We start from the raw sequence: 27,515 nt of genomic DNA on the forward strand, positions 1-27,515 counted from the left end.
CCCTCAGGAGGTGGTGGGCTCTACTTCCTTGGAGGTTTTTAAGCAGAGGTTGGATGGTCATCTGTTAATGGATGCTTTAGCTGAGATTCCTGCATTGCAAGGGGTTGGACTAGATTACACTTCCAACTCTAAAATTGTAGGATTCTTTGTATGTGTAGGGTTGTGCGAACAGCTGAGACTTGCTTACCCGTGTGCGAAATCATCCGGGTCAGAGGTATTGAAGCAACACAGTTGTGCCATTTGCCTACTCAGCAAATGTTGATCCATTTGCATTTTGCAGTGTGCGCTGACTGAATGCCTTCTGCCTGCCTCATCTCCACTGTGGTACATGATTAGGAGGAACATGCTTAAACATGCACATGTCTCCAGCCAGGTGGGACATGCAAGTGAAACGATGGTCTGCGCACTGCGTCCCTAGGAACCCACCAGTTGCGTGCAGACAAATAGCACAGTGTGTGTAACTGAACATAAACCTTTGGGCAGCAATGCTGCTGGGAGCTAGCAAGGGCTTAATTTTAAGGATTTCATCTAATCTGTGGCACCCATCATCCCAGAGCTAGCTGGGGTGGAAGAGAGTTGTGGCCTTTCTAGATGTTTCCAGATTCCCCATCCTTGTCCTAGAGCGTTGGAAGCATCAACCAGAGAAACTTGGGTTCTGATCTGCATTCAGATGTGTTGCGTACTGGGTGGCCTTGGGACAGTTGCTCACACTCGACCCAACCTGCCCCACAGAGCAGCTGCATGGATAGAACAGGGACAACCCCACATAAACTGCCCTGAGCTCTCTGGTGGAGGAGCAGGATGGGCATGTGGCGAACAGGGTGTGTGTGTGTTCTGGGCTGAAAACGAGGTGGTGCAAATAAACGAGGAATGTTGTGCAGGCTCGGCTTGTTTTCTGCATGCACACACTCTGCAAAGTTTGGGTTTCTGCAGAATCCTGATTTTGAGAAAAAATGCAGACAGGAACAAAGGACAGAGAGGAGGCTAAAGGAGAAGTGTTTACCAATGTGGGGACCTTAGAAACACAAGGGTAGGAGAAGGTACAGCTGCTTAGAAGGTACAGCTGCTTCCCTACAAATCAGTGCAGGCTTACATGGGAGCCTCTTGCTTTACCTGCCTTACTACTGAGGACTAGCAGCTTGTCCTTTTTAAGAAGATTGGGCGGGTGGGGAGAAAATCTGTTAAGTTGTGGGCGAACATATCAGACGACACAGCAATTCTTCCAAAGCAGCTCTTTATTTGTAAGCTGGAACAGAACTGGCTGAGGAGCTCAGTCAGCCTGCTTATATAGAGCTCCAGAACAATGTAACTGTTGCCATTTTCTAAAACTATCCAATCACTGAACGTCACTTTCGATCTTTCATTTGCATAACTATCTACAGTATCCCCCTGCTGCCCAGGGTGAGAACTTCAGTACATAACAAAATCCATTGTGAAACCCCTACTCTGGAGCTTTCTACGTCTTTTTTGTTTCCTGCAGTCATCGCTCGGGCTAGCTGGTCACATTCTGCGGTTGGCAATAGGTTAGTCTGCCAGTTCTGACTGGCAGTATCACTTCAGGCCCCAGGGTTTCAGAGAGGGGTCTTCCCTAGTCCTGCTGGAGGAGCTATGCTTATGAATCTCTGCCACTCCTTCTCTAAGAAATGCAGGAGGAGGTATTTTCTCTAGGCTCTCCCAACCAGCCCTGGCTCAGCTTGTCTGCCACAGTTAACAAGGTTTGCAAGCGAATGCTCTGAGAGAGGTGTCCTTCCTGCGCCTCCTCCCTCTCCAAGGATTCTTTCCCCCCACTCCGGTTGTTTTTGCAAAAGTTGCTCTGCAGTATAACAAGTACCTGTCTGATGGTATGTGTTGTCGAGAAGGGAGGGAGGCCTCACGCCTTCCTTGCTGAGTGATGCTGCTCTGCAGTCTGGATAAACACCACCTACCCATGCGCTGAGGCTGTGAGTGCAAGTTGGGGCCTATTTTGCATGTCCTTGGCTCGGGACGTGAGCCAAGTCGCTGGTGAGGATGCAGTCTGGGACTCTGCGACTTTTCCCTGGCGGTTCTGCACGGAGCGATACCCGAAATGCCGAGGAGGAAAGGAAGTCACTCAGCAATGAAGGTGTGATAGGGATCGCTCAGAGTTTTATTTTGGAAACTGGGCTTTATATTACCAGAAGAGGAGAATATGGAGAGAGTGGACAATACCTCAAGGACCACCTCTCTCCATATGAACCAACCTGGACCCAGGGGTCATCCTCTGAGGTCCTTCTCCACAAGAGGAACGGGCCTTTTCTGCAGTGACTCCTCCTTTATGGAACGTTCAACTGGCGGTGTCATTACATCCCTTTAGGCGCCAGGCAAAAACCTTCTTCTACCACCAGGCCTTGGGCTGATTGCAGACCCTCCAAGTGTCCCTATTTTCCAGGGACATCCCTGATTTAGAGAAGCCACCCCAGTTTCTGATTTGATCCCAGAATGTTCCACTTTTCCTTAGGATGTCCCTATGTTCATTGGAGAAATGTTGGAGGGTGTGGAGTTATCCAACTCCTGAGCCTTCTGAAGGCAATCTTGTATAGGGAATATTTTTTAAAAATGTTTAACGTTTTTATATATGTTGGAAGCTGCCCAGAGTGGCTGGGCAACCCGGTAAGATGTGCGGGGTATAAATAGTAAAATTATCATTATGGAATAGGACGTCGCTATTTTCATCGGATAAATGTTGGGTATGTGATTGACATCCAATGCCCTTTTGAAATGTGTTGTGGATTATTGGTTTGTTTCTGTTCTTAATTTTATCATGCATTTTGTGTTTTGGGGGATTGTAATTTTATGTTGTGAACCGCCCTGACATCTACATATAGGGTGGTATACAAATTTAATAAATAATTAAAGAATAAAAAATAATTTAGGGGAGGCCAGCTGTCAAGAACATTTGGGGAAGAGCCATAACTCAGTGGCAAAGCTTGTGTTCTGCATATAAAAGGTCCCTTGTCTCCTGTCTGCAATTTTTACCCCAGATTCTTCCTTATGGGTCAAATCTGTGCCCTACCTGGGCTCTGTGCATCTTCTAGCATTCTATGTTAGGGATAAGCAGACAGGAGACTAGTTCAGACTTGGTGTGGATGGGTTTAATTCTCAAGAGGGGGGAAAAGCCTGTTTTAAATGCTTGTTCCTTTTCCCCCTTGTGTTTCCTACACAGCGGGGCAGAGTAATTGGTTAATCTGACCAGAAGAGAGCATGTTATGTCAAAACTTAATAGAGCATTTTGTTCCATGTAGGAGAGTATTGCTTTGTATAATTTTGTGTATAGAATCTGGAAGTTGTTGTTTTTTTACCTACTTTTAGGATGCATCCAAAAACACAGTACTTATTTATTGGATAACTGCTCACCCTTTTAAGCTGCTGAGCCTTATAAGGATGCTAACTGGAAGTGAATCCACACACACAATGCAGCACATCTCCCTTTATTCATCAACCCAAACCTTTCACAATGTTCTTTCTGGGTGGCTGTGTGCTGTGTTGTTTCTCTCGTATTACATAACTCTCTGTGGCTCTCTCCACCCCAGCCACACAAATCGGCTAATAGTCCAAAGGTTTTCCTTATTCTCATCCACTGGTCTTCAACTGGTGGGTTGGGCCTGCCCCAAAGGTGGGTTGCAGCACAGGAGCAAATGCAGGCTGAAAGATTAAGAAATGGGCCCCCTAATGCAGATAAACTGGGTTCCTGGGTCTAAAAAGGTTGAAGATTAATATTCTAGTCTCTGTGGTTTTAGAGGCAACTCTACCTTCCAGAATGGATGGTACTAGGGATACAGGGCGCCATGACAGGTGAAAAAAAGAAAAAGAAATGATCTTGTGTTTATTATTATTATTATTAGCTAATTAAATTTGTATACCGTCCTTCATCTGCAGTTCTTAGGGAGGTTGGGAATTGTAGTCCAAAATGTCTGGAGGGCACCAGGTTGGGGAAGACTTCTGAACTCTGTAGGCATGCAATACCATGCATGTCTACTTGCAGAAGAAAGAAAGGAAGCTCACTTGGTAGAGCATGAGACTCTTGGTTTCGGGGTTGTGGGTTCGAGACCCATTTTTGGCAAAAATGTATTTGGATAGATGACAGGATGCATACAATATAAATATGGTGAAGGGCCTTATGGGTACATTTTCCCATTTTTTGCTTTTTTCTCTCTTACTCTTATATATTTTGGTTCTTTTAAATATTCCTGTCTTGTAGACTACTTTGATCCTGATTGTATTTTATGTTTAAAGGTTTCAGTAATTGTTGGGGGTTTTTTTAAAGGAAAAGAAAGAACGAAAGTTCGCTTGGTAGAGCATGAAGCTTTCAGTTCCAGGGCTGTGGGTTTGAGCCCCCCATAGAGCAAAAAAAGATTCCAGCATTGCAGGACATTGGTTGAGATTTCTATGATTCTAAGTCCCATTGACTCGGTCCCAGCTGAGCGCATACAAATTAAGGAGGAGATAATTGCAGAGCTCAAGCAGAGAGGATGCAAACCTGAATATATAGGACCACCCAGGTGTGGTCTAGTGGACATCCTTTTCCTCCTCATCTCCCGAAGGCAGCAGCTGGCTCCTACTCCCTGGCTTCCAGTGCCTGTGATGACTTGTCTGTCTTTAGCCCAAAATCTCCAGCCCATCATAATAATACAGCCGCCTGCCTATTGTGTCACAGAAGCTTATGTGTCACAGCGCATAAGCAAGACTTGTGTTTCTGTTTTTTCTTTTCGTTCACGGCGGCGATGCTCATTCAGCGCTGTACAAATCTAATGAAGCAGCTGGTCTCAAAAAAGATGATTTCCCCGATCCTCCCTCCCCTCCCCCCAAAAAAACCCTAGTTTCTTGTTTACATTAAAAGAGTTCAGTTGCAATGTTTTTGATAGAAAGTAATTAGTCCAGTGTTAAGAGATTGTGTAGCGTTAACAGGGCATTCAGATTTAATGTTAACCAAACTGTTGTTGTTGTTGTTTTAAAAAAGAGAGAAATGACAATTACAAATGGGGGGGGGGGGAGAGAATCAAAATTTTATCAGCTGCTTTAGCTAGGAATAGCCAAGCCCTCTTTTAAAGTCTGGCTTTAGGAGAAGGGTGTGTGTTAGCTCCACACCGCAATATTAAGTGAGGCGTATTAGCAGACAGGTTTTCTGTATTGACAAACGCATTGCTTTGACAAGCTACCTGTCTCCCTCCGACAGCTCACTTACGACCTTCAGCACTGCTTCTTTCTGCAGAAGTATATTTTATATGGCGAAGAAACCAATAATCTTCTTTCTTTTCTTTTTCTTTTTTAAGGTGTGTAACGGGAGGGTATGAAATGCTAGCTGCTGCTGCTGTTTTTTTTTTTTTTAAAAAAAAGAAAATTATCCTGAGTGAGTTACGAAATTGAAGGCCAATTCTTTTTGGAGGGTGAGGGGAGCGGTGAGCAAAGGGAGGAAGCCAAAAAGAAGAAGCATGGAACGAAACTGCCCACTTTGCAGCCTGACTTGCAGCCGCCTCTGATCTCCTGCAGGGGGAGCTGGCACATAGCTTCTGCCGACGCATTAAAAGTGGCAAGCGCATGGGTTTCCCAGGACCCCTCTTTCCCGAAACGTTGCAGAGAGAAGGCGTTCATGGGTCACGGCCTTTCGTGGGCCTGGAATAGCTTTGCCCTGACAGCTCAGGTCCTCTGGGGAGTGCCAGGCGGGAGCGCATGAAGTGTGCACATCCTGAGCTCTCAGCGCTTTCTCTTGTCCCCTTCCTTCTCCACCCTGACATGCAGGGCTTTGCTTGCATCTTGCAATGGGTCCTACGCCTTGGGGCTCAGACCTTCTCTTTCGCTGCCTTTCTTCCCACCCACCCCACCTCCTCTCAAACCTGTCATGGCCGCTTCCACAGAGCACAGCCCTTCTGAATCTTTCATGAGATGTGCTTTGTCAGAGACGAGGGGTTCTCCTATTAAGCTGAGAGGCGCAGGGGCTCATTCCTCTTGCCAGCGGTTGAGGTGGGGCAGGTGGCCAGCTGGAGGTGAGGGGGCAGGAGAGATAAAAAGTCCATTTTCTCTGCTGCTTCGTTTCAAAGCTGCTTTTTGAGGCTATTATCAAGCAAGCGTGTTTGGGCTTTGAAGTGCACAAAGGTGGGGTTGACCTGGCCGTGAGTTTTCCTTTTGGCAGAACTGAAATGGTGATAATGAAGTATACACTCCCAAACTTTGGTCTCTGTCTCTCTCTCTCTCTTTTTAATTAGGGAGGCTCTGTGATGTTTCTTTGGCGGCCTTGTAGATTTAAGGCACAAACTCGCCTCAGCCAGGTGAGGGGGAGACACACACCTGAGTTGTGTTTGCAGCCAAAAGATGGTTGCACCCATCAGCGCAAGCACCATCTTTGTTCAGCTTTTTTTTCCTTTACAAAAGTAGGAAAACCGAGGGAGAACGGCTGGTTTCAAAGGCAGCGGGGGCCGTGTCCAGCCAGTCTTGGCCAAAATTTTGCTCTCCAGCTCTTCTGGATTGTATCTCCCATCAGTGGAGAATGTGGAAATTGTAATCCAAATTGGCTGTAATGCACCAGGTTGGCAGAGGCTGTGCCAGTCCCTGTGTAACTTCGTGAGAAGGTAAATGTCCCTTCCCTTTTCTTAAAAATAAAGTGGAGCTAGATGAGCACTCCAGCTCTGGAGAATGATCTTTTCTCTCTCTTACTCTTTTCAAAACCTTCTTAAAAGAGCTATTAGAACATAACTGGTGAAGGCTCCATTGGTGAAGGCTGGTTGGAGGAGAATTAATACAGGTGCTGTTATTGGTTCCTGCGATGCTTACACAACAAGTTTTTCTGCATAGTGTTGTCAGTAAGTAGTAGTGAGTGAGGAATCTCATTTTCACGACGACATTTTTGTGGTTCCGACTGCAGAGGCAAATGACACTCCCGGCCCCTGCTCTGCAACAGGATAGTTATCTCAGGATAAATCGTCTAGATCCCCCGCAAAAAAGCACAACAGCTTGCAGTTTTGTGCATGAAACATCCTGGCAGTGTAGGGATCATGATGGGCCCTTCATCAACAAACACTGATAACTTCTTACCAGGACAGCTGCCTTCCCTGCCTCAGAGTGTGCAACTTTTTTGGAGATTGGGGACGATGAAGGTTCTTTCCAAAAGGCAAGAAGATTGGCGAGAATTTGGAAGCTTTGCAGGGCAGGGAAGCACACAGGGGCTGACCCCCCAACTATGCTGTCGCTCTGTGTGGCTGATGCTTTTGCATTTGCAAAAAAAAAAACACATGTCAGCGGGAAAAGTGCAACCTCATGTTCTCTGCCACAGGCGGTTTTTTGTCCCGGACAAAGGCGCTCTCTCCAGAGGCCTTTGTGATGCTGCTCAGAATGTCACTGGGATTAATTGTACCAATAGGTGCCTGAATGCAGGGAGCACAAGGTTGCTTGCTGCGGCCACAATTATCTCCTGAGCTGGGCAGGGAGTCAAAGCTTGGGCAGGGGAGGTTCGCCCTCTCTGGGGTCAGCACTACCAGTTGGATTGCCGGCCTTGGGGCTCCCGCCGCGGGGGTGATGAAACGACTCTTAGGCTTACTTTCTTGTATGTGGGTAGAAGCGCGACACAGTTTCAGGGGTCATAACTGCTGTTTGTGTTACCTTTATAGCAGAAGGCATGGGTACAGAAATTCACAACCATACCTTGTGAAATGATGCTACAATGCTAGCATTATAGAGTGGGAAGGAATCCCAAGGGCCATCTACTCCAACCCCCGGCAATGCAGGAACAGTGGTCAAAATTAGCCAGATGTGTTTTGCAACTGGAGCAGGACCGATTGTGGCCAAATGGAGATCTCCATCTGGTTGGCCCCTAAAGGCTTTCTCCAGCAGCTAAGCAGAATAGCTTTTTTATTGCAATTTATATCCCACCATTTTCTCTACGGAGTCCATGGTTCACTCACTTCCTCAGTTAATCTCTACAACGACCCTGTGAGGTAGGTTAGGGGGCTGCGATTCCAAGGTCACCCAGTGAGCTTCAGGACCGAGTGGGGATTTGAATCCCGATCTCCCAGGTCCTAGTCTGACACTCTTAAGCACCCCACCCTGGCTTCCTACAGTACTTATTCTCTATGGGGAAGCTATATAAATTGACTAGGTGCCGTATTTTTCGCTCTATAAGACGCACCAGACCACAAGACGCACCTAGTTTCAGGAGGAGGAAAACAAGAAAAAAAAATATTCTGAATCTCAGAAGCCAGAACAGCAAGAGGGATCGCTGTGCAGTGAAAGCAGCAATCCCTCTTGCTGTTCTGGCTTCTGGGATAGCTGCGCAGCATGCATTCACTCCATAAGACGCACATACATTTCCCCTTACTTTTTAGGAGGGGAAAAAGAGAGTCTTATAGAGCAAAAAATACGGTAAATATTGGGGAGAGCAAACTATCACTGGGAGAAGGATCTGAAAAAAATTCCTTGAAGCCTGAATTCGTTTTATTCTGGCTTGTTTTATTTGATGTTTTAATGTATTGCAAGCTGCTTTGAGATTCCCCCCCCCCTTTAATAATTATAATTTTAATAATAAACCACATGGGGGGGGGGGAGAAAGTGCCATTTGGCCAATAGCTTATATATCTATAAGTTTCTAATAATGGTCCTGCCCACAGCTATCCCTGGCTGGGCTCGAACCACCAACCTTCTGTTTAACAGCTGGGCGCATTAACCCATTGTGCCACCGTTGAGTCATTTTATGCAACAACTTAGTACACTGCTGCTTGTCATGGGAAGTCCCCCCATAGGAAAGAGATGTGAGGAAAACGTCTCTGTGAGAGAACAAGCAAATGGTTCCTTCCCTGTCCTGCTACTTGCTTCTGCCATTGAGTTCCTGTGGCTTCCATGCCATTACTCTTGAATATGCTTGCCAGTTTACTTTGGACCTAGTCTCTGGCTGAAATCTATCCTCGCAATCGGATAGTTTCTTGGAAGGAGGAGTGCCGACCTGCTGGCGGAGGTGGCAGGCTGGAGCTTCTCTTCCCCCCCCCCCAGCCCCCCATAAAAGGCATTACCCTGCGGTGCCAGGCCCCAGCCTGCTCTTTCAGCAGCCAAGAACGTTGCAATGGCCTGTGATGTCGGTCCAAACAGTTAGTATCTCTTAATGAGGTTCTGACTTGCCCGCAGTAAAACTTGGAACCGGGAGTCTCAATGAGGAGCAGAGCACCTGAAACAAGCTGCAGATTGCATTTTGCCCCTTATGACTCGGCACGTATCCCGGGAGAATCGGTTGGCTCAGCCGCACCCTTTGTTCTACGATATCATCTGCCTCCCCCCCCCCCCCCGCTTTCTACTTTCTCCCTTTGCTGTGGTTAATCTTTCATTCTTCGTTACTCCTTTTCTGCCTGTCTTAAGGATATTCTGCAGCTGGCAAAGGATGCTTCCAGACATCCCTGACCTGGAGCTTTGGGCATGCTGGTTCAGAGCTTCCAAGCTTTGTGGTTCAGATGGAGATGATAGGAACCTTGGAAGCTCCATTGGCCCATCCAGCTCAGTCTTGTGAATCTCCAGGACTGCAGGCAGGTTCTTCTTCCAGCCCCACCTTGAGATGTTCAGGACTGAGACTGCATGGAAAGCAAATCCTCTACCACCGAGCTATGACCCTTCTCCATGGTGTCTTCAGTAGAGCTGGGCGATATAGCAATATATCATCCAAAACCGTTTTGACGTGGTATCGGTTTCGTAATTGTTGACCTGGCAATATATAGCAAATGATAATGATGTGCTATGCAGAAATCACAAGGCGGGAAAAAACCATGAAGCCAGCCAATGCCCCAAATAGCTCCATCCGTGTTTCAGACATTGTGATATATCAAAATCTTTCATTTATATCCTGTCTTCCTTCCATCCAACGTGGTTCCACGCAGGCATTGATTGACCAGACCTAGACCTGTTTAGTTGCAGCAAGATGGTGGCCTCATGTATTGTGTCCTTAGACAGGCTAGAGATGGCAGAGTTTATGATACAGATAAAGATGTATCGTTTCTATAATATTGTTCTGACTGGAAGGCTAAAAAACCTTCTTAATGTTGAGAGTACAGTCTGTTTTGTCTGTGTGGTGTTGCTTTTCCTTGGTGTCGAGGGTGGGGATGTCTTCAAGCACCACCTGTTTTCCTCCTGTGAAACCGGTATTTTGTTCTGGGGAGGGATCAGATAACGTCATTTGACGTTTGGATCTCAGACGCAACCTCTCCCTTGCACTCATTTTCTTTGGGAAGCCAGGCTTCTTGCAGCAGCTGTTTTATGACTTGCCACCTCTTGCCACGGCAGACATTTTGTGGTACAGCCATGGCAGTTTCTCAAATTCTGAAATGTGCCCACAGGCTCAAAAAGTCTAGGAATTCCTGCATCCGTTCCCCCCCCCCCCCATATATTGGTCCAAATGCATGTGTGTACACACACACGCACACACACACACACACCGACGTCTGCTTCCTTTGTGCATGTGTGTTTTCTCCACTGTTTTTTGAGACCATTGCGGAGGATGCGTTTTGCTAATTGCTTTGTAAAATGCATCTGCCTTCCAATTAAAAAATGGTTCACGTGGCGCACAAAAGATGCAACGGGAACGTGAAACTCGAAAAATTCATCAGTGTCTGCCTAAAACTTAGCCGGAGTCTACTTGGGGGTGCACATTACATAGGCTTCCTGGTTGAGGTGTGTATGTATACGAAGTAAACTGTCTAATGTAATAATTAGTCACAGCAAAACAGACACTTGTGCCATCGTTCACATATAACAAGCATATACTGCTCTGCAAAGCAGTTAAATCACTGTTGGGAGAAGCAAGTTGTACTCTGCCCTCAGGGCTCGACAGTATATTAGTTTCAGTAGGCCTAAGCTGACAGTGAATCAGAGGAGGATTTGGGAAACAAAGTTGCCCTCCGAAAAAAAAGCACCCCTCCTTTCCGCACTGTTTTGGGGTGGGCTCTGAGAACAGGGTCAAAAGTGTTTGCCTCTGCAAGGTGTAACGGGGGGAATATTGTTGCTGCTTTGAATGGAGTGCTGTTTACTGGTGGCACCTTTGTACAATTTTGGGCAGGAAACCAAATGTACTGAATTGGGGGGGGGGGCTCCATGTGACTGCACCTCCTTCGGAGTAAAAGTAGGCAGCTTTAAGCAAGATTCAATAAAACTATAAGTAGCACCTTGTTTGGCTCAGGTATCTGTGCATTAGGAAAAGTCTGTATCTGTTGAATTTTAGCCTGCAGTGTTATAAACAGAGGAATTCTGGGAAGGGGCAAAGGGGCAGCCTTACGTCCATTTGCCTTGATGTCTCTCACAGCCCCTTCCCTTTTCTTTCAGCTGCTGAAAAGATGCTTTCTGGCTTCTCCTTCTTTTTGTTCTCGAGCCTCTTCCCCCCCCTTCCCCGCTTTTTTTGTGGTTGACTGCTTACCGAGATTTCTAATTACTGCAGGGATAGTTCTTTTTTTTATTTTTAGCCTCTTCTTGTGCCTCCTTGTTCGGCGCCCGTCTTTTAGGTGAGCTCGTGGATCCTGACAAAATCAGGATGCAAATGGCACGTCTCCTGTCAGAACGCAGCATCTGTCATGGATCAGCACACTCTGGCGGAACAAACCTCTGAGAAGGGCATTTCATGAGGGGGTGCGGGCCGTGTGTGTTTGTGTGTGTGTTGGCTTTACCTTTTGGACATGCACTGAACAGGGAGGCAAGGTTGACAGCAGGTCTAGAACTTTCCGCTGCTTTCTTCCGGCTCTTTCTTGGGCTGTCCCAGCGCATGGCTCTCCTTGCTCCGGTCCCCCGAGAGCAGATGAAGCAAATAACCCCCAAAACTGCAGCCACAAATCTAGCCATAGTCGCTTTCCACTTCAAACAGGATGAAGATGGACAGGCACAGGCCTGCAAATACCACCGTTTTGCAGCAGTGCTCGCGTTACTTCAGCTTTGCAAATAAGTTTACTGCCATTATTAGCTCAGGAAAACTTTCACTAGCCTTCCCTGCCTCTGCGCTAGCGGTTTCTGTCGCTGCAAGGAGGGGGGAATATATTTCCCACTTAACATGAGCTACCCTGTGTGGTTGCCTGGAAACGGTTCTGATTCGCCATAGGAGACCAGATGATTAGCTATTTACAAGCCTCCATTACAAATGTCCAGCTTTTTGTTTGCCTTGGCTAAATTGGTTCCCCAGGGGTTCTCCCAATTCTTTTGTCCTCCGTGGGTTGTTGCTGCTGCTGCTGCTGAGCTTTTTCAAAGGGGAAGGAGCACCCCCAGCATCAGTCTCAGTACCATTTGGGGGGTGCTGGCTTCAGGAACACACCAGGAGCTGATATGCTTCTAACACACCTGTAATTTAGGCCTTACAGTTTGAACCAAGGTGTAAAATCTTCCTTGTTTAAATTGATTTTTAAAATACACGTGAAAGTTCCTCCATAGCAAAGGGTGTTACATGGATTTCTGGGTGCCCAGGGTTCTTTGCATAAATACAGAATTGGGAGCCTGGTCATTTTGTGATACTCCTTCTTTGTTTAAATGCAGGGAAGCCAGTCCTCTAAAAGCCCACCATTTACCATGTCACATGTGTAGTTTGTCATTGGTGCAATGGCACTTTGTGAGGGCCTGAATTGACTCTGAATTGTGGACTGTGCGAACAGCTGATTTGCAAAACTGTTCTTGGGGACTGTGTCATTTCTGAGCATTGTGTGTTCGAATGCTTCCCTGCAAAAGTAATACCTGCCGAAAGACAAGTTAGCTTAAGCTAGAAGACACTTTTTCCCTTACATTTGGTTTTCTTGGGGGATTTCCCCCCTCATCTGGGGGAACATTTAGCCTTGCAGTCCCCCACTTTGCAGTCTGAACTGATATAGTCCAGGAACAGTTTTACGGCAAGATCTGCTTTCCGCACAGACCAGGTCTGAGTGGTGCCTTGGCATGAGATGGAAACCATCCATCTTCCAGTGCGATCCTTGAGCTTTGATCAGGCTCCAGTCTGCTCCCCCCCCCCCTTTTGGAGCAGCTGTTCCATCACAGCCCCATCTCTGTTCCAGGGGGGTAGCACTTGGATTCCTAAAACCCCGGGATACGGCGTAAACTCCTTGCAAAACCAAACTGGAAAACTAATTTCTATCTCACCGAGAGGGTGCTGAAGGGCGATGGGGTGGGAGTGGGAGACTGCAAAAAGGAAGCCCATATAGCTTTGCCACCTGCATTGGCGGCACATGGTTTTTTTCTTTTTTGTTGCTCCAAAATTCCACTTCTACTTTGGTATCCTTACTTAGATTTGATAGTTCCATATTGCCACGGACCTGTACAAAACGAGTTTCGGCTAATCCAGTATTCTCATTTTGTTTACGCAGCACCATCAGTGTACACAGGAATTTTTAGTTTAGAGAATGCCCATAAAAGGTAAAGGGACCCCTGACCGTTAGGTCCAGCCGCAGACAACTCTGGGGTTGCGGCGCTCATCTCGCTTTATTGGCCGAGGGAGCCGGCGTACAGCTTCCGGGTCCTGTGGCCAGCATGACTAAGCCGCTTCTGGCAAACCAGAGCAGTGCACGGAAACACCGTTTACCTTCCCACCAGAGTGGTACCTATTTACTTGCACTTCGTGCTTTCGAACTGCTAGGTTGGCAGGAGCTGGGACCGAACAACGGGAGCTCACCCCGTCGTGGGGATTTGAACCGCCAACCTTCTGATCGGCAAGCCCTAGGCTCTGTGGTTTAACCCACAGCACAACTCGCGTCCAAGAGAATGCCCATAGAACCAATTGTAGAATAGAATTGTAGAGTCATCTAGTCCAGTGTTTCCCAACCTTGTGCCTCCAGCTGTTTTTGGACTACAATTCCCATCATCCCTTGCCACTGGTCTTGCTAGTCAGGGATGATGGGAGTTGTAGTTCAAAAACAGCTGGAGGCACAAGTTGGGAAACACTGATCTAGTCCAACCGCCTGCAATGCTGGAATCTCAACTAAAAGCATACCTGACAGATGGCCATCCAACCTCTGCTTAAAAACCTCCAAGGAAGGAGAGTCCACCACATCCCAAGGGAGTCTTTCCCACTGTTGAACAGCTCTTACTGACAGAAAGTCCTTCCTGACGTTGAGTCAGAATCTCCTTTCTTGAATTAATTGATTCAGATCCGAGCCTCTGGAAGAGGCTTATGGTTTACCTGGAATCATGGTCAATAATCACCAGCTAAAAACAAAGAAAGAAAAGCCTGCAAACAAAACTTTTGCAGAAGAACAGGCAATGGAGGAGAGGAAGGACGACATAGAATCATAGTTGGAAGGGACCCCAAGAATCATCTAGTCCAACCCTCTACAACGCAGAAATATTCCCTTACGGGGACCAAACCTGCAACTTTGGTGTTATAATCAGAATACTCTAACCAGCTGAGCTATCCAGCTGATGGCATAAAAGAGCCCTGCTGGATCAGGCCAGCGGTCTATCTGTTCTCACATTGGCCAGCCAGATGCTTGTGGGGAGCGTGCAAGGAGGACCTTGGAGGCACAACAGCCCTCTCTCCTCCTGCCATTTCCAGCAAGGGGTATTTAGCACAAACGCACTGCCTCCCAGCAGCGGACAGTGACGTGTGGCAGATGTAGGCTAAGGCACTCGAATGTAATCCAAATTGTGCCATAGTTTGGGGCGAGGGATTGGGATGGAGGCTAAAACCAAGACCGTGGAAGAGGTGGGCTTTGAGGAGGACGCTGAAGAAAGTTGACATCCCTTAAGTGGGGTTTTGGTGAGGAACCTCTGTCTCTGCAGACCACAACTCCCATTGTCCCTGACCATGTTTGCTGGTGCTGTTGGGTGTCCAAGAACTTTTAGTTTCCCACCCCTGGCTTAGGTGATCTGGAAGGGGAGTCCCAGGCAAGAGGGAGAGATGGGAACCATTTCTAGATTCGAGACAAGATTCAGCATTCTGGCGCACTGTGGGGAGTGTTTTGGACGTCCATGTGCTGCATTCCACGGCACTTGTTTTCAGGGCAAAGCATGGGTGGTATGCAAACCACTTCCAGCACGTGCAAGTTTCCTTTCAATAAACGCGGAAGCCCATCAATCATGCCTCTTGATGGGAGATAGATCACTCGGTTGACAGGCCATAAATTCCTCACTTTTGAGAGCGGCATGACGGTTTCCTGGCACGGTGCATATCTGGCCTCCCCTCCACAAGGCAGAGATGGTATCTCAGTGGCGGAGCGCATGTGCGAGGTGCTTTTTGGGGTTTGCTCCCACCCACTCTTTGTTGGGACTGCACGTGTCCAACCTGTTCTGTAAAGACCAGGGGAAAAACACCCGCCACCATGTCCTCCTTTGTTTATCGTGGCTTGGTTGTTTTGTAAGGCAGGAGTTACTTTAAATCTCGACAAGTGAAAAATTTGTGCAAGCCTTTGCTTGTAGCAAGGGCGGGAAACTGGCAGTAATCCAGGTGTTGTTGGACTACAAATCCCATCATCTGCAGCTAGCCACAGGGGTCAGGGATGATGGGAGATGTGATTCTTTGTTTTGGGTGTGATTCAGAATAAAAATGGGCTGGTAGTACTATGAGTATTCCTGAAAACAACCACCAGTTAGATGGTGTTTTCTGGCTGTATCTCTCTCTCTTTCTATCTCTTTCTCAAATGTGCAAAAGTAATAAAATGATGCTAACTGCTATTCCGTGGGCCTTGGAGACAAGGTAATTAGGTCAGGAGCTGCATAAAGTCATAATGTCTAGCTTTGACTCCTGCATTGTGAGCAGGAAGGTCCCAGCCACTTTGGGTGACTGTGATGGAGAAGTTTTGTTCTGCAGAAGGGTGCCAAGGGTGCAGCGACAAACAAATTTGTCCATTCCACTTCCCATCCAATTCTCATTATTCCCAGCCTCAAGTTTGCCACGTTTCTGCATCAGTTTGCGATTTCATTTTTTAAGGGAAAAGTCCTCGAGAAAACTCAGTGGCAGTTTAGCACACTTTACTGCTCATCTACACATTTCCAAGGCAGTTTTGCCTCGTACACACATTTTTTTTTGCTAGCATTTCTGTACATTGACAAAAAACAACAACTATGTGCGCTTTTATTTGTGCATGTTCCCCTAATGCATGTACGCATTTTGTATGTTTTTAGGACTGAAGGACTTTGCAAAATTCAGAGAAATGGCAGGTTTTGAAGGGCAGCTGTGTCTCAGTTTGCACATTGTTTCAGGAAATCCAAACTAGGGAGATTTGCGTCAAAATGTGAACCGAACCGAACTAACTGCGCCCTACAGGGTAATCCCTTGTGGCTGGTTTCCTCGAGTCATTTCCCCGTACTGCCCGGTCTCTCATGATACCTCTTTGCAAGGACAGGTACTCAAAACCTTTTTAATAAGACAACCAGTCATGAACTGGGGTCTAGTTTTGTGATGTGTGCTTGCTATGCTGGTGGAACTCAGCTGTGTTATAAACTCTTGCGGCCGCGCAACTGTTTTTCCCACGCATCTGATTTTGCCCCAGAATCTTCCTCTCTCTCTCTCTTTTTCAGCTAATGTTATCAACCTGCTAGTGTTTAGTCCTCCATGTCAAATGCCCATCTTTCTCTTGTCGCGGATGCCAGCAAGCTGCAGAATGGCCTGGCGCTACTCAGGGTCAACCGTCTTTGGTTACGACCCCGACAAAAATCCCAAATGCGCTGTTGCGCTCTCTCTCTCTCTCTCTCTCTCTCTCTCTCTCTCTCTCTGTTCATCCCCAAGGCTGAGGCTGGGACTTGGGAGGCTCTTTGGGGAATGCTGACAGGGAGGTTTTGGCTGTTAATCTGCTGCTGGAATGTTGGCCAGACGGTCAAATTCTCCCCCCCCCCTATTTTTTGAAACGGCACGAGTGAGCGGCGCATGGGAAGCTGCCTCCCTGCTCTTCTCTTGCTGGATAAACCTGCTTCAGCCTTCGCCGCCCTAGTCACGGGAAAGCACTCCTTCTACCAGCGCTGCGGTTAATACATGCCAACACTGCCAGAGTCTGGGAGAAGAAGTTGGAGGGGGGGGGGGAGCTTTTCCTGCCTCTTCAGCCAGGTCTGCGCAGAAGTGAGGAATGGGAGAGGTCAAAAGGGTGGAGGGAGGGCAGTCATTAGGGTAGACCAAGCGTGTAACTCCAGGGAAATCTCCTTCCTGAAGGCAAAACAGCCCTAAAGTTCAACCGTAACAAGGACCCTTGTTGTCCTGCAATCTTCCCACATCCCATTCCATTCCAGGGTTAAGTTTTCTCTTTTTAAAAAAATAAGAAGTGATCTCTAGGGGCTTGTGTAATGTGTAGGTTTCTGATGCTCTTGTTTCTTCCTCTCCTCCTACAAGTGCCGGGGCTTAGCTCTGGAACCTGTCGAAGGCAGCAGTGGCATGTCCCAGAGCATGTACAAAGTGCCATCCGCTGGGCCAACACAGGCAGCACCCCCGTAACTGGCTGCAGGTGAAAATGCATTCTGTGGGCAACCCAGTTCTCTGTAATCTATCTGCTGCCTCGTTTTTCCATGCCAGGGGTTGTGCCAAGCTGAAGGTCCTCTTTGCTGTTTTCCAGAAGTGGAATGGTCCTTTTGGTGTAATTTGACACACGTGTTGCTGTAACGTGTTTTATTTTATTCATATTTGTTAAATTTGTATACCACCCTTCATCCGTAGATCTTGGGGCTGTTCACTGCATAAAAACACAAAATACATAATAAGTGCAAGAACGAAAACAAACCAATAACCCAATGATGTTAATGAGAGTTTTCGGTCTATTGCTGATCTTAATCTTTTGAATGGTTCTTTTAAACTGTTTTTTGCCCATAATTGTATTGTGTAACTCCTTGGGTAAAACCTGCTTGAGGTTTTTATTTTTTACTTTTACAATCAAGCCGTGTAGAAATAAAACTAATAACTTTGTGCAACAGTGACCTCCAAGTTGTGTGCTTCTCTCTCTCCCACCCTCTAGAAACTCTGATGGATACGAAGTGGGTGACGTCTGAGCTGGCGTGGACGGCTCATCCCGAGACTGGGGTAAGATGTTCCATTCTCCAAAGGGGCCCGGGGTTGGAACCAGACGTGGGCAGAATTATGAGCCACACTGCTTTTGTCTGCCTTTCCTCTCCTGTGCTAAACTTAGGTTTAGCTTAATCAATAGAGCGTGAGACTCTTGATCTCATGGTCGTGGGTTCGAATCCTGAACTGGGCAAAATATCCCTGCATTGCAGGAGATTGGACTAAATGACCCTCGTGGTCCCTTCCTACTCTACAGTTCTGTGATTCATGGATTCACCTGCTATTCCCAAATATTGCTTCAGCCACCCATGTGAATTCCTAGCAGTTGCAATGAGGGTAGCCCAAGAAGGCCACTTAGACCTATAAAAACTATGGAAATCAATCATTTGCAGAATTTGCCTTTTGAGCAGTATGTACCAGGGCAGTGCTTATTCACATCAAACCATAGTTAAACAATAACTATGGTTTAACGTGACATGTCAGCGCAGACTTAAAAATAAATCATAAAATGTCATAAGAATTTCTGCTTCAATCTTACTGTAACCCAAATTATTTTTTTAAAAGCAAAGTTCTTAAAAAAAACATTTCATAGATTTGTGTAGCAGTGGCTGGTAAAGGAGGAAGTGGGATAAGTAAGGGGCAGTAGGTTGTGTGTAGGATGAGCTGTGTCTAGAGCCTGTGAAGGGAAAAGACAGAGGTCACCATAACAGAGAACCAAAAGATTGATTCTTTGGGGAACTGTAGTCATGTGCAGAATAATCATAGGTGATTTCTTAAAGTATGTGCTCCCATATCATGTTAAAAACCATAGTTATTGTTTAACTATGGTGTAATGTGAATGAGCTGCGCCATAGTGCATTCTGCTCAAAAAAAGCTCTGCTTTGCTCTTCTCCTTCTTGCTTCTGGAACAGCAAACCACAACAAACCACAAGTCTTTGCTCGTTGTGTCGTCTGAACCTGAGCTCATGGTTTGTTTTCCCCAAAGATCCCACAAAGCAACAAGCCGAAGAACAAACCTTGGCTACAGCTCGTGGTTTGTTTGGAAAGAAACAAACCATTAGCTCAGGTTCAAACTAGCACAGCAAGTCGATTCATGAGGCTTGTTGTTCCTGATGCAGCCAGGAGTGTGGTAAGAGTGAACAGCGTTCTCCGGCATGCTGTTGGTTCAGATTAAACTATAGTTACATTAAACCATAGTTTAATGTGTGAACCATGCAGATATTTCTGCAAGCAGTAAAAAAAAAAAAAAAGCCCTCTAATGATTTGATTTTTAAAGGGAGACGGTTTTGTGCCATTAGCCTTGTCCTGCTTCTGCAGAAAATATTGGGTGTGTAGAATTATAAGAAGCCTTGGGGGAGTTTCAGAGACTGATATATGTCAGCTGTCATCATTCTGTCAAACTCTAGCGTGACCAAAGAGCAGGACCCAGAATAGGAATGTTTATAAGGAGCAGATTTAATGACTGGGGTCACAAGGGCCAGAGAGAGAGAGAGTTTAGCCACCTTTTATTTTATCCTATATACAGTGGTACCTCATTTACGAAAGTCTGTTCTTATACCAAATCCATTCTTAAACCGAGGCGCGCTTTCCCTAATGAGGTCTCCCGCCACCAGTGCCCTTCCACCATTCGGCTTCCCTTTGTAGTCCAAGGTAAAGTTCACAAACCGGAACACTACTTCCTGTTTTGCGGAGTTCATAAACCGAATAGTTCATTAACAGGACTGTTTGTAAACCAAAGTATCACTGTGGTTGGATGGTCTCTCCATTCAGTTCTATGGGGCAAATTAAACTGCAGCCTCCCCCGTGGCACAGGCTGGCCTAGTCCGCTCTTCTGAGGATTCCCCTCTTGTGTATTTGCACATAAGTGTGTACGCACATGCCTGTGTGCAATGCAGCATCTGCAGAGATGCACTGTGCCACCAATCAGGGTATATACATCTGTAGTATATGCAGATACGAGCACACACAGAACACTTGCCATAACCGGAAATTTCCTAGCAAATAATAAAACGGCAACAAAAATGGGTGATCTTGGTATGCTCCTTTCCTCATAACATCCAAACGTGTCCTGGGGCCGCTGACCTCTTGTTTGTTCACCATCTAATATTGCTGAATGGTGCTGCTCATTAATAGCATCATTGACTTCATGACCACAACAAAAACCTGTTGCAAGTTGTTGCAGGCAGACGCTGCGTGACTTCATCTCTTCCCACGGCTTTCCCTTTTGTTTCTGTGCTTTGGTGGGGTTTTCGCTACCACCCATAAGAACTAGAAACTTGATCCCTCCCTTCCCCCCCAATATATCATCCCCCCCACTCCCCCAAGCAATGAAAGATGTGCATTCGGGGGTGAGGAATGTTCTTCTCTCCAGGCAAGTTTTCAGCAAATCTTCCTCACCCTCCAGCTTCCCCACCAATTGCATTATGGGGCCAGGGTTTGGGAGCCAGGGATGAGAGCTCTGTTCCAGGCCAAGGTTTGCATTTCCTCCTGGAACATTTTCCGTGGGCTGCATGTCAGTGTTGGGTGTGGCCAGAGGCAAAACTGGGTGAATCAGTGAATTGGGACTCTCTACGGTCAGCTACATTCCAGCCGTGCAAAACCAAATTTTTATATTCTAGTACGAAAATGGCACAGATCAACTGCCTAGAGTTACCTGCCTTCACATAGCTTCCAGTTTGGGCTTTGAGATGGAGCCAAGATTGTTAGCGGATGATGCCCATGCAGATTTGGTTTTTTAATTTCACCCTACCTTCTCTCCAAGGCTTGTGTGTTCCTGCCTCTGCAGCTAATCCCACGTGCGACGGGTATTAGTGCCGATTTAACAGGAGAGAGGGGCCTTAGCTCTGCAGTGGGGAGCAGAATTTTGCAAGTAGCATATCCCAGGTTCAGTCCTGGCATCTGCACTCTGAGGAAGTTGCACTTGACGGGCTGGGAAAAGGCTTACGCTTGGGAGACCTTGGGGTGTCTCTCTGCCGAAGAAGGCAACCCAGGACTGAAACCAGCTGCCAGTGGGGTCAAAGGGCTCTGTGCCCTGATGTCAAGTGGGCTTGTGGGCTTCCCAGAGGCAACTGGTTGGCCACAGTGGGATTTAGGAACACAGGAGGGCTGCCTTGCACTGAGTCAGATCATTGGTCTAGCTCAGTCTGTTCTGATCGGCAGTGGCTCTCCTGGGATTTGGGGTGGAGGTCTTTCCTTGACATACCTGGAGAATGCCAGGAACTGACCATGTGACCTCCCACATTCAGAGCAAATACCCTACCACTGAGCTACAGTCCTTCCCCATGATCTATGGCAGCAACCTTTATGTCCTTGCATCCAAATTTTTCAGTAGCAAACAGCTTACGTTGGGAAGAATCTCAGTGATATGCCTGGGTGTCCTGGTTTACTTTGCCCTTCTTAGAGTGGCTTGAATTTTTCGATTTTCAAATTCCAAAAATAAGGGGTACTAAAAAGTTGAAGCATAACTCAGGAAATCAAATAGCGTTTTTGGTTAAATTATTATGATTTCGCTTTGCTTGATAGGTAGAATGTGTGTGAAATTGCACAGAAGTCGTTAAAACTGCCAATACTTGCAGTTATATTATATATTACTATTATTAGTATTTATAATTACTATTATTTAGCATTACCTGACAGTTTCATAAGGTCAAATTAAAATGCTCTGGTTTTCCAATAGCGGTTAAACTTCTTAATCAGATGTAGACTTGCCAAGCCAAAAGTTATCCAATCACAAAAAATAACAGCAGATTTGAATTCCTTGCACCCAAAAACATTTTTTCTAGGAGAAGAGAGTAAGTTTCTCCCCCCCCCCCCTTAAAACGACACGACCTACTTAGCCATGCCTCCCCTTTCTCTCATTAGAAATAAAGAAATAATAATGGACCGGTGTCATTTAATTTTGTGCAGTGGGAAGAAGTCAGTGGCTACGACGAGGCCATGAACCCCATCCGGACCTATCAGGTGTGCAACGTGCAAGAAATGAACCAGAACAACTGGCTGCGCACCCAGTTCATTGAGCGCCATGACGTCCAGCGCGTCTACGTGGAGCTGAAATTCACAGTGCGCGACTGCAACAGCATCCCCAACATCCCCGGCTCTTGCAAAGAGACCTTCAACCTTTTCTACTACGAGTCAGACACGGACTCTGCCTCTGCCTCCAGCCCCTTCTGGATGGAAAACCCTTACGTCAAAGTGGATACAATTGCCCCCGACGAGAGTTTCTCGAAGCTGGAATCTGGCCGGATGAACACCAAAGTCCGCAGCTTCGGGCCCCTTTCCAAGAATGGCTTCTACTTGGCTTTCCAGGACCTGGGAGCTTGCATGTCTCTCATCTCCGTCCGTGCCTTCTACAAAAAGTGCTCCAGCACCATTGCTGGCTTTGCCGTTTTCCCCGAGACCTTGACTGGAGCGGAGCCGACCTCCTTGGTCATTGCTCCGGGCACCTGCATCCCCAATGCGGTGGAAGTGTCCGTGCCCTTGAAACTCTACTGTAATGGCGACGGGGAGTGGATGGTACCCGTGGGAGCTTGCACCTGTGCTGCTGGGTATGAACCAGCTATGAAGGAGACTCAGTGCCTAGGTAAGTGGTGGGCTCCCTCCTGGCGTTCCTTGGTTGTGTGTGTTGAGACCGTTGCTTTAGTTCCTGGCTGGTTTGCCCAATGTATGCTGCTGGTGTAGACGTTTTGGCACTCGGGGGAGAAAATCTTAATTCTCTCTTTCCCGCCGCCTCTATCCCCAAGGGTCAAAAAATTAATTAGATTACGATTTCTGCCAGCTAAACCAGATGTCTCACCTGACTCATAGTAGGGCCGGCTCATTGTTAATGGTGTACACCATCACGTCAGTCTCAGCTTTTGTCTTCGTATACAACACTGTGCTAGAATCTTGAGGCTGCAGCACTGGCAGCCGCCAACAGTGGTCAAGAGTGGGGCAAAGGCAGCATGTCATGGACTGGTAGGAAGGCAGCAGAGGGAAGAGCCTTTTAAGGTCTCTAGAGTCCGTACTGTTTTTCACTGCTTTATATGATCAAAAGCAGCACCTTGTCCTCCGCTCTGGAACGATGCCACCAACCCAGGTTCCTGCTCTCTCTTTATGCAACTGACAGCTCACAAATGCCAGAAGTGTGCACACACACCACCCTCCTTTGAGCCTGACCTCCTGACATCTTAGCTTTAAAATTAAAAGGTCTCTGTTTCTGGGTCAGAGCCTGGGCACATTAAAGCCTCTGAGGTTTATACTGGCCTCGTCTCGCTAATACCTTCTGCCATGGCGAATGTCTGGTGTGTGTTTGAAAGTCTAGCAGGTAGCCAGAGAACAGCTTATCTCTGCTTTCTTCCTTAGCACTCTTTCCCCCAATTCCTCTGGTCATAGAGTGCTTATTTCAGTGTCTGGAGGTTATCTCCCAAAGTGTAAATCCAATTGACTCTGAATCAAACAAAGCCTTGTGGTATTGTCACTGTAAGGCGATGCTGGGGCACTGAGGAGCAGTGGCGTAGCGTGGGTTGTCAGCACCCAGGGCAAGGCAAGTAATTTGCGCCCCCTAACCCGTAGATTTTAGCAGGGGGCAGAGAGCTGCGAGTGCGAGCGCGCGCCCCCCCAGATGTTGCGCCCGGTGCGGCCGGCCCCCCCCTGCACCCCCCACGCTACGCCACTGCTGAGGAGCAGCTGTCCGTGGCTTGGAGGGGTAGCCAGAGAAGCAAAAGAGTGAGCACTGCCTGCTGCCAGCTTCGAGGCTGCGAACCTGGAATCGCAGAACCGTAGAGTTTGAAAAGGGACTCCAGGGGTCATCTAGTCCAGCCCGCTGCATTGAAGGAGTCTCAGCTAAAGAATCCCTGACAGATGGCCACCCAATCTCTGTTTAGAAACTTCCAAGGAAGGAGAACCCACCAGTTTCTCAGGTACTCTCACTCTCAGGAAGCTCTTCCTCGCGTTTAGTCGGAATCTCCTTTCTTGTAAAACCTGTTCTTTTGAAAAACATGTCTGTAAAACATGGCACCTGCACTAGGACATTGACTCATGCTCTGGGGTGTGTGAGTCTGTGTGTGTGTGTGTGTGTTTAGTGCTTTTGTAGGGAATGCAAAGTATTAAAAAAACAACAACAAAGTATATCATCACGATAACACTTAATCACAGCTGCAAAAGATCTGGGTACTTGGAGGGCAGGGGAAATGGGGGAAAGGGAGAGAGAGAAAGAGAGAGAGAGAGAGAGAGAGAGAGAGAGAGAGAGAGAGAGAGAGGAGGTCGAGGTCTCTCCTATTGTGCTGCTCCTTGGTTCAGGCTGCCAGAGTGTGAATTCTGCCTGCTCCAGAGCCCAGCCAACAATGCAAGACACCTTTCTCTGGGAAGTCCCTGCATGCGTCTGAGTGTTTGCCTCACGTTGCTCTGAATTCTTGAACAAGGAGAAGCCGCCTGAGCTGTATGTACAAGTGACCACCGCAAAAAGGAAGATCGGTAGGAATCTGCCTTATACTGGCTAGCTCCTGACTGCGGACACTGACTGGCAGCAACTGTTCAGGATTTCAGGCATATGACTTTCCCAGCAGGTTCCCAGAGTTGCTGGGAAGTGATCGCGGGACCTCCTTCAGCCAAACCGATAACTCCCTGACCTACATCCCTTCTCAAAGGGAGGGAGAGGGCTGCCATGCCCAGGAAAGGTCAGCTATGGGCCAGGAGCAATTGCTGCTGGATTTGTAGAGCATAGCCTGCCCTTTGGCAGTATCAAAGCCTCTTTCTGATTCTTTTGGAGGTTGGGAAGGAGAACTAATTCTCCTATGCACTGTGTTTTGTTTCAGTCCATTAACTCTCCACTCCCACTTAATCACCTTTAGGGTAATTTTTGGAACAGTAGATGATTACTATTTTGCTTCCGCGAATGGGAAACGGAGGCTGGTTCTGTGTAGTGTCCAAGGCAGCCAAAGGGACTTGTTGTTGACGCGAGAATTAGGCTTAAGCCACTCACAACCTCAGAGGGTTGTTGTTGGAGATCAAATGAGGAGCTGAGCAGGGAGAACCGCTTCTGCTGCCTTGAGCTATTCGGAGAAAAAGGTGGGATAAAAAAATGCAATGAATGAAGAAATTGATCCGAAAGGCCCCTGAAAGAGCAGTAGAGTTTAGGCCGCAATCCCACACCCACGTGCCAGGGAGTAAGCTCCATTCAAGTCAATTGGACTTTCTTCTGAGTAGACAGGCATCAGATTGCGCTCTTCGTTGTGCTCCTTCCCCCCTGCAAAAACAAGAAAACCCAACCAGGTATTTTATGTCTGTTCTTAACTTGCTCTGACTTCTCCACGCCTTCAGGAGTGAGCAAACTGGGACTCCTAAATCAATCAGTCAAGAGAACCTGCGTAGGCATGGCGAGGAGAATCAGGATGCCTGCAGGGGAGACTGCAGCGACAACAAGAACTGTTGAATATTTGGCACTATGGCTGCCAAGATTTACCTCTGAAGGGTTATTCTCAGGGAGAGAGCTCCTGCAAAACCTGAGCTTAGTGGGGTGTGATCCCGCCGGGTCATGTCACGTGTAGAGGAGGCGGGGAACCTCAGGCTCAGGGGCCAGAGGTGGCCCTCTAGACCTCTCTGTTAGGCCCTTGGAACTCTGCCTAGGCCACACACCCGCCCCAGCCACATCCTCTTTCTCCAGGCCACTCTCCTTACCATCCTTTGCTCCGTAGCTTAATCTCAGGGTTGTGGGTTCAAGCCCCATGTTGGCTGAAAGAGACCCGTATTTCAGGGGGTTGGACTAGATGATCCTTGCAGCCCCTTCCAACTCTACAATTCTTTGATTCTAAGATTCACAACCTCCTTGAGTGTTCTTGCCTGGCTGGAATGTGTCTTTGGACTCTAATAGTGACTCATTTGCCTGACTGATGTGTTGGGCGTGTGATTTGTGTGTGTGGAAACCAGCCCACTTAAAGGTAATGGCTTTCTTTTCTGTTTGCCCTCCAGAATCTGGCATACATAGGTTTACTGCATCTGTGTATGGAGGTTCAGTTTAGCTGTCATGACCGATAAACGAATTCCCCATGCAGATGTTGTTGTTTGTTCTCCATCTTTCGGGAATGAATTCCATAAGCGGACCATGTGTTCATCCTCCTAAGTGATTCCCCCCGCCCCCCGTTAGATTTGATACTGTTCGTACAAAACACAGGTGGGCAATCTGTGGCCCATGTTATCTTGCAGCCATAATGTTATGCAGGTGGCAAGTAAAGTGGGAAATGGGGTGCGAGGCAAGAAGATGGTGGGGTGAGGGTATCCTCACCCACTTCAGACTCCATCCGTGCTTGCTGCTGGTATGGGACTCCTAACATATATTATTAATCCCAAGGCAACGTGGACCTTTGGCAGGGAAAGGGTTACCCACCCTTGGTGTAAAATGTATGAATATTTGAAATTACAAAGCAAGTTGCTGGTCATGAGATGGGTAAAAGCACCATAATACTAATTGCTATGATGTTATTTTTTTACTGGTGAGTAAAAATCTGTCTGGTTTGGTGGCACCACCCACAGCTCTGGGTCTTAACGTTTTTGTCTGATTGATCAAAATAGGCCAAACTATCTTCCCTACGGTTTGTCTGATCTTTCCTCCTGTTTTCTACCTCCCTGTATATTAGGGGTCTCCTGGGCCTGGCCCAGGCAGATATTACCAACCATACCGGTATTTGTAAGTTCGGGTCCATGCATTCTGCCATCTTGCCTTGCTGTCTTCAGCCATTTTGTCGGACAAGGCAAGAAACGATTCAGCAGCATGCTCTCAGCCCCTTTTGGATGCCTGCTAAAGTTTTGACAGGTGTAGACTTTGCTACGATATCCAGTTCATCATCTAGGCAGGTTCTTGGCGCAGATCCAGTACAAATCTTCATTTGCTACTTTGTGCGCTGGGTAATTTAACAGAAAAAGAAAAAAAGAGAGATGCGTGTACATGTGTGTGTCTTCTAGTGCCTTTAAAGCTGGAGATCTTCCATATGAAGGTTTCATGTCCGTAAATGGAAACAGATTTTAAGGATTTGCAGTGCCTTGAAGTTTGCCAGATTTCCTGTAAGTTTTGATGGGACTTTGAAAATGTTCACATATTCCTTGGGCAAATCTGAAATAGACCTGACTCTCCACTCACGCTTCCTTCCCACTCTCTTTTAAGAGAGGGATTCGTGAATCTTCTGCTTATATGCAGTCCCGAAAAATCCTCCCATAAAAGGCTTGCGTGTGAAATCATAATTCGCAAGCCTAACGTTTACTCCTGGGGGAGAGGATACCAGCGGTCTTCTTAGCCCCACACTGTAAAATATCAGTTGTTTTTGCGAAGAATAAATCACACAGCCCTACCAGGGGTGGGGTGGGGAATACTACCCCAGATAGTTGCCATTCATTATTATAAAAGAGATTCCTCCAACAGGATCAGTTCACTGTACATTGCAATCCTGTCCCCTTTACAACAGCCCTGTAAGGTAGGCTGAAGGAAAGTATTCTCTGGTACAGTATCCTTAATTCCAAATGGACCCCCCCCCCGTGGTCCTCCCGGTGGTGGACTTGCAACTTCCATTAGCCCTGACCCTTGCAGGCTGGCTGGGGATGGTGTGAGTTGGAGGTCAGTAGCATG

General features: G+C 47.2%; 1 protein-coding gene across 3 annotated transcripts in view; it reads left to right on the forward strand.

The window, feature by feature from the left end:
- EPHB3 (EPH receptor B3) overlaps positions 1–27,515 on the forward strand; it is an 85,590-nt gene that overhangs the window by 17,608 nt on the left and 40,467 nt on the right. For all 3 annotated transcript variants that reach the window (XM_079977721.1, XM_079977722.1, XM_079977723.1), the window contains exons 2-3: positions 17,877–17,941; positions 21,830–22,502. In XM_079977721.1, coding sequence (XP_079833847.1) covers positions 17,877–17,941; positions 21,830–22,502 — 738 coding nt within the window. The remainder of the gene's footprint in view (positions 1–17,876; positions 17,942–21,829; positions 22,503–27,515) is intronic.

The sequence above is a fragment of the Podarcis cretensis genome (assembly GCF_951804945.1).
Source record: "Podarcis cretensis genome assembly, chromosome: 5".
NCBI lineage: Eukaryota > Metazoa > Chordata > Lepidosauria > Squamata > Lacertidae > Podarcis > Podarcis cretensis.